General features: G+C 38.0%; 1 protein-coding gene across 3 annotated transcripts in view; it reads left to right on the forward strand.

Moving 5' to 3' along the window:
• The window catches only part of BTF3 (basic transcription factor 3), a 7,444-nt gene extending 626 nt beyond the window's left edge, over positions 1 to 6,818 (forward strand). For 2 of the 3 annotated variants that reach the window (XM_005858017.2, XM_005858019.2), the window contains exons 2-6: positions 93 to 161; positions 3,550 to 3,663; positions 3,775 to 3,976; positions 5,420 to 5,476; positions 6,380 to 6,818. In XM_005858017.2, the coding sequence (XP_005858079.1) occupies positions 93 to 161; positions 3,550 to 3,663; positions 3,775 to 3,976; positions 5,420 to 5,476; positions 6,380 to 6,426 (489 nt within the window). In that variant the 3' untranslated portion in view covers positions 6,427 to 6,818. Of the gene's footprint in view, positions 1 to 92; positions 162 to 273; positions 362 to 3,549; positions 3,664 to 3,774; positions 3,977 to 5,419; positions 5,477 to 6,379 lie in introns of those variants that run through there. The other variant, XM_005858018.2, reaches the window with a different exon arrangement.
• Positions 6,819 to 7,174: the final 356 nt, after the last annotated feature.

Consider the following 7,174-nt stretch of genomic DNA (forward strand, 5'->3'; position numbering starts at 1 on the left):
GGCCGGGGGGGGGGGGGGGGTCGGGAAGTAACGAGCGTGGAATGCCAGGGCCAACTACACCTTTCCTCGCTGAGGGTTTCCTGTTTTTCTAGATGAAAGAGACTATCATGAACCAAGAGAAACTCGCCAAACTGCAGGCACAAGTGCGCATTGGTGGGAAAGTAAGTCTTAATAGTGTGTGTGTGTGTGTGTGTGTGTGTGTGTAAGGTTTAGGGTTTTTTTCCTTTGCATTTCTAATGTAATGCCAGGGCCAACTACACCTTTCCTCGCTGAGGGTTTCCTGTTTTTCTAGATGAAAGAGACTATCATGAACCAAGAGAAACTCGCCAAACTGCAGGCACAAGTGCGCATTGGTGGGAAAGTAAGTCTTAATAGTGTGTGTGTGTGTGTGTGTGTGTGTGTGTAAGGTTTAGGGTTTTTTTCCTTTGCATTTCTAATGTCGATGGCGCGTGACTTTGCCTACAGAGGGCATTTCACGGAACTAGCAAACTGGGGGAGGGAGCGGCGGGTTAAAGGCGATGTACAATGTAATGTCTCCGGGAACCATGCCGGTTGTGTGCTCAGAGGGGGAAAAAAGCGAGTGAGTCGACATGAAAAACTGCTTAGGCTGCAAACATTGTTTGTATGTAAACATACTCTCCAGTGTTACAGTGTTTTGAGTGGGGGGAAAAGTGTTTCCTAACGTGCTCGGTAAGGAAATGCGCCGTTTCAGGTGCGTATCATTGTGGCCGTCCTTCCTCCGGCTTGCTTGGGCTTCGGGTGCATGCAGTCGCCTTACTAGCGAGTTGGTTTCTTTAGCGGATGAAGGCCTTTTCTGTAACGCTTTCTTGGCTCAGGCACTCCGGGGCGGTAGGAGTTGTATATTTCTAGGGCGTTTGAAGATCTTTCTTGTAAGCGCATTTTGGAGTTTAAGAGCAGTGGACTATGGATTCGAAAATATTGCGTAAAGTGGATGTCTTTCTATTTTTACTTTGCGATTTCGCTAAAACTGAGGGAAGGGGAGTGTTTGGTGGGTTTTTTAATGATCCGTTTTTGGTTCATTGGTTTTCCCTGGTGGATGCTGAGTCCGAGGGGATTCCTTTTTGAACTCTGTGTTTAGATGGTTCTCTAAGTAATTTACATAAATCAGAAGTCCACTCTAGACCGAGGTCTGCCTGGTTGTATTTTGCATTGTTAGCACATTCCTAGTATTTAACAAGGTGTGGTATAGCCTGTTGGAACAGAGCATGTCTTCACTTGGTAAAACTTGTATTCACTTGTATGGTTAAAACTTCTATACTACAGATTTATTATCTATTAGTATTTTGTTTTGTTTTTTTCCAACTTTGCCCATTTACCTTCAAGTAGAGTCTACTGTGAAATAGCCATATTTGCACTTAGACTTAAATAGTAAGATGTACATTGTTAGTTACTGGACTTTGCCAGCAGTGTATGTATCTTCATCCACCCCCACCCCCCAAGCTAGTAGTATTCAAGATCCCACGCCTACCTGTTAACAACAGTAGGTATTTCTTGTTCTTTTTAGCAATCGTTGTAAGCTAGGTGTGGTGGAAAAGCTCATTATAATCTTTGTGGGTCAGTGTTTGGATGCTCGTATGGTGTTTTTAACCTTAGTTAATGTGCCTTTTTTCTTTTTTGGTTACTTTGATCATTAGTCCCTTCAACTTGTGAGAGAAACCATTCTAGGGAAAGGGAAGTCAGGTTATCTAGGATTCTTAAGGCTGATGTAGGATTAAACTTTACTTGTTAACTAGTTAATAGAGGAAGTATTTCTGCCATTGTAATACAGAAACATTTTCTTCGCCTTTTAAGAAACCTGCTTATTATGGGATGTGAAATCAGGTGAGTGAGTTTTGCCTTAGAGAAAATTGCAAGTGTTAGACACTTCTAGGTAAGTGTTACAAGAGCTCTTTATTTCAGTATCTGATCAGAACATTGATAATAACTTAATTATTTCAGTGAAAAGTAAACCCTATTTATGTAAAGTGTATGAAAACTATAGAAGGTATGCTGATTTTGTTTTTAGAATCTTATAGTAGTTTCTTAGAATGTCTTTTAGAGAGTGTTCTCTGGAAACCAGGTTTCTACATGACCACTTCAAGGTAATAGTTATTTTAAAGGTTTTTTGAGGGGGTTGGTCACCAGTATTATATATAATTATTGATATTTTCTTCAGTTACACTATGATTTATTTAAGCCTTTACTATGCTGGATCCTGAGAATACAAAATTTAGGTAAAGTATCTAGGGGGCTTTAAGGCTAGTAGGGGAGATGGACATTTTTTTAAGATATTTTTTTCACATACATGGTGCAAGAGAAGCATTTTCAAGATACAGAGATGAGAGTGGTTTGTCTGGGTGAGGATATTAATTGTAGAGTTTCGGGAAAACACAGAAGAGATACTGGCTTATGCAGGATTTTAAAGGATCAGAATTGGTATGGAGGCTGGGGACAGTGAGGTAGGTGGGTGGTGGTGGTCTTTCCATGAAGAGCCTTGTGTACAATGTAAGTGTCTTAGCCTATATGGGAGTCTATGAGTGTTATTAAAGAGTTTGAAAGCAGAATATGGATGGTCACATTTGCCTGGTTTTGGAAGTTTATAGGATATTTAGAGAAAGGGGAGATTGGAGACTTGGCATGTACAAGAGACCACACGTTTTCCTGAAGCCTATATTCATTCACTCATCAAGTTATTGACTACCTTCAGTGAGCCAGGTACTGTTAGAGATACTGAATTTTATAGCAGTAAATAGAATAGAAGCCTTCAAGGAGTTTATATTCTAGTAAGGGGAGACAGGCAATAAAATATACTTATCTTTATTAGTAATAAGTGTTAAAAAGAAAAATAAACCTGGATAGATGGGAAATGGTGAGTGTGGGTCGTTGGGAAAGGCCACTCTGAATATGGTGACATAAGAGCAAGGATCTTGAGTGAGGGAGGGAGCCATGCAGATGCCAGGGAAGAAGAACAGTGTGTCCAAAAACTCCTGTTTGGCCTATTTTGGTAACAATGAGGAGGGTTATTTGGCTGAAGATGAATTGGTGTGTGTGATAGGAGATGTGTGTGGTCAAGAATGGCATAGTAGGGGCAGGACAGATCAAGGTTAAGATAAGAATTTCAGATTTTACTCTTGAGTACAATGGAAGTCTGTACAGACCTTTGTGTCATACACTGTCTTGCCTGTGAATATTAATGGATGTTAATTTTTCTTTAATTAATGTAAAAACAAAAGGTTAGTAATTTAGGTTGACACATGCCACCTCTCTGATCACTTTAGAGCAGTTAATGTAAAAAGTAGGACTTGGAAAAGATCATTTATATCTGACAAGACTAGAATTTTAGAAATTATTAAGGATTTGTAGCAAGTCCTTTCCCTCTTTTGACTTCCCTCATTGTTTTCACCTGCCTACTCACTGCATAAAAGTTTGTGGTTATGATAATTTTCTTATACATATCCAAAGGTCAGAAAGGAATTTGAACCTTTCCATTTGAAAATGTCTGTTACAGTATAAATGTGTGCTGTGTTCTTTCCTTTCTCTCCACTTTAGGGAACTGCTCGTAGAAAGAAGAAGGTGGTTCACAGAACAGCTACAGCAGATGATAAAAAACTTCAGTTCTCCTTAAAGAAGTTAGGGGTAAACAATATCTCTGGTATTGAAGAGGTAAGCATCAAGTTTTATTTCTTTAGAAAAACAAGATTTGTCTGAAAAAAGCTTTTAATGTTCATACATTTGGTGGGCACTGCTAATTAAAAATATTTTTTTCCTTTATAGGTAAATATGTTTACAAACCAAGGAACAGTGATCCATTTTAACAACCCTAAAGTTCAGGCATCTCTGGCAGCGAACACTTTCACCATTACAGGCCATGCTGAGACAAAGCAGCTGACAGAAATGCTACCCAGCATCTTAAACCAGCTTGGTGCAGACAGTCTGACTAGTTTAAGGAGACTGGCTGAAGCTCTGCCCAAACAATGTGAGTTTTGCACAGGTTATTGATTTAGCCAATAGATTTCTAAAATGTCAGGTGCAAAGTGGATGTGAATATCTTTAAATTTGGAAATGCTACCTTTTCTCTTAAAATATCCATTTTTACACAGATTTTAAGCAGGTATTCATAGTATATGCAATAATTTAGTATGCTGTGATTTATTATACTTGTTTGTTTCCTACTAGCTTTCTTGCATTGGATAAGAGACTTTAAAATGTTATCCTTTATTAGCTGGAAAGTATGAAAATGTTAATTTGGTGCTTTTTTGATAACTGGCCCTTTAAAATTAATTAAATATATATTGTAAATTATCAGAATTCTTCAGTTTGTGTCTATACAACTGATATTACCAATAATCTTTAAGAACTGGTTTGCCACTATTCTGGTGTTTTTAATTATAGTATGATAAGGATTTTGTCCAGGGCAGAAAATCATGAAGTTGAATAATTGCACCTCAGGGGTATGGATACTTTATGCTGAAGCTCTCTGACTAAAATTTTGAAGAATGGGAATGGAGAAGCAAGTCAGGCTTATTATATGGTCTTTTAATTAGTCATCCATGTTTTTCTAGGCATTCACTCACTCTGCTTCACTTTATATGTTGTTTTGTCACCTGGAAAGGCATAAGAGGTTTTCTTTTGTGTTTGTTTTTTTTTTTTAATTGATTTCAGAGAGAAATGAAGAGGGAGAGAAACATCAGTGATGAGAGAGAATCATCAATTGGCTGCCTCCTGCACGCCCCCTACTGGGGATCGAGCCCACAACCCAGGCATGTGCCCTTTACCAGAATTGAACCCAGGACCCTTCAGTCTGCAGGCCAACGCTCTAACTACTGAGCAGACTGGCTAGGGCTTGGCATAAGAGTTTGTAGAAAGTCGTCTTAGGCTTTCAAAGCTGAAATAGGCATTTGAAGCAGTCCACTGAACATCATGGGGCCAGTACTGTGAGGTCCCTACTCTCAAGTGTAGTTCACTTTCTGTGTAATAAAAGGAAGCTGGATGCTTACCACTCAAAGAATCTTAAATTTTTTTGATCATTTTATTTTCATTTCAGTAAAGGTTTGTGAGCATCTCCCTTATGCCATGCACAACACAACAGAGTATTTGAGAAAACAGCCTCTTAATTTGCCTCCCCAAGTAAAGCTTACCATAATTTGGTACGTGGGTTTACTTATACCCTGGGGGCTCCCCATTCTCATTCTCAATGTTTGTGGTGGGCCAGAGGATTGAAAATCTAGGTATAGAATTTGGTTTGTTGGCTGTTGCTAGTGTTCTAGCTCATTTGTAGACTATTACATTATTGCTAGTACTATAGATGAGATCCCAGATGTCACATCATGAATATAAACCTTTCATCTGTACTTCTTTTGGTTAGTATTTATTGAAGACAAACACATGTGTGAGTAATGTTTACATTTCCCTTTCACAGCTGTGGATGGAAAAGCACCACTTGCTACTGGAGAGGATGATGATGATGAAGTTCCAGGTAGGAACCTTCACTTGTGGTTAAACTGGGGAATCTTAGCAAGGGAGGATAAAGAATCTTTATTCTATAGGAAAGACTACCTTGAGGGAGGTGGTATACAGTAAAGCGGGGGGAAGGGAGACGTGAACCTTACTCACTTAGAATGAGAAAAGTAGTGTACTGTTATTTCACTGGGAGTTGTGTTTGTAGATTTGGTTTTTTTCTATTTGGATCCCAAGAAGTTGGAGGTATATAACCATAAGTATTGAATAAAAAGTTTACATATTGTTACCTAAAGGTAATGACTACTTACAGACCACAAATGACTCTTGTTTCCTACTGTGAGATCCATAAATTTAAAAGAAGGCATGGAGAAGTTATTCAGATATCTTGGGATATAACCATTTTAAAATCAGCAGAAAAGCTCCTTTGGCAGTCTTGAGGCATTTTTCTATTTCAGCTGTTACTGGATATATTTTTGTGTGGTAAAACGAATATTTATTGGGGAGTAGAATCACTAGACCATAAATAATTCCACTTTGCACGGACAGGTGTCCTCAGGAATCCAGGAAAACTTTAGAATTGTGTGTCACAGTACTCTTTAGTTCTCCCAAACTGACTAATGTGTTATATTGCTTAAGTTTAATTCTTGGAGTGCGATGAGAATAGGGAGAGTATATACATATTCTTTAAGCACAGCCATGGGCAAATTAATGACTTTCCCTTGTTTTAATTATATGCCAAAACGTATACTTCAAAATATGCCAAATGAGTAGTGGTCTTATTGAAAATAAAAACTTTTAAATTTATATACTGATTTAACTAATATGTATTTTGAGAACATTTCCTTATTTCCTCTTAAGATCTGTATTTGTAGATTTGGCTTTTTCTGAGTTTCTGCCTTTTTTTATTTTTTTTTTTTAGATCTTGTGGAGAATTTTGATGAGGCTTCCAAGAATGAAGCAAACTGAATTGAGTCAACTTCTGAAGAAGATAAACTTGAAGAAGTTTCTGGGAGCTGCTATTTTGTATTATGACTGCTTTTTCAAATTTTGTTTATGGATCTGATAAAATCTAGATCTCTAATATTTTTTAGCCCAGCACCCCTGGACATAGCAGCTCTTTTCAGTTTTTGCTTATACATAAATCATTCTTTGCAGCTAATTAAGCTGAAGAAGCTTGGGAATAAAGTTTGAAACAGGTTAATAAAGATCTTTGCCTAGTATAGTTTTATTTTTTATTTCATTGACACTGATTTGTACACAGAAAGCAAAGTTGTTTGTAGAAAGCTAATCATGGCATGTAATATGACATAATCTTTGATGAAATTTTATTAAAGATTTAACATGGTAGAATCATGTAACAAAGGTGGTATAAAGTTTCATGTTTGAAAACTTCCCTGCAGTAGCCCTCAGGGCTTCCATGGTTTATATGATGGGTATAATTGTAAGATGGGAATAGAATACTCCTTCGTGCTAGAGCAAGTTTTTTTTCTCTTAGTGTTGTCTATATACTGAGTGCCTTATATGTACTTTTCTTTAAAAATTTTTATTGATTTCAGAGAGAGAGAAACATCAATGATGAGACTCGTTGATCAGCTGCCTCCTACACGCCCCCTGCTGGGGACCAAGCCAGCAACCTGGGCATGTGCCCTTGACCGGAATTGAACCCAGGACCCTTCAGTCCACAGGCTGATGCTCTATCCACTGAGCCAAACCA

The sequence above is a fragment of the Myotis brandtii genome, unplaced genomic scaffold (assembly GCF_000412655.1).
Source record: "Myotis brandtii unplaced genomic scaffold, ASM41265v1 scaffold115, whole genome shotgun sequence".
In the NCBI taxonomy this organism is placed as follows: Eukaryota; Metazoa; Chordata; class Mammalia; order Chiroptera; family Vespertilionidae; genus Myotis; species Myotis brandtii.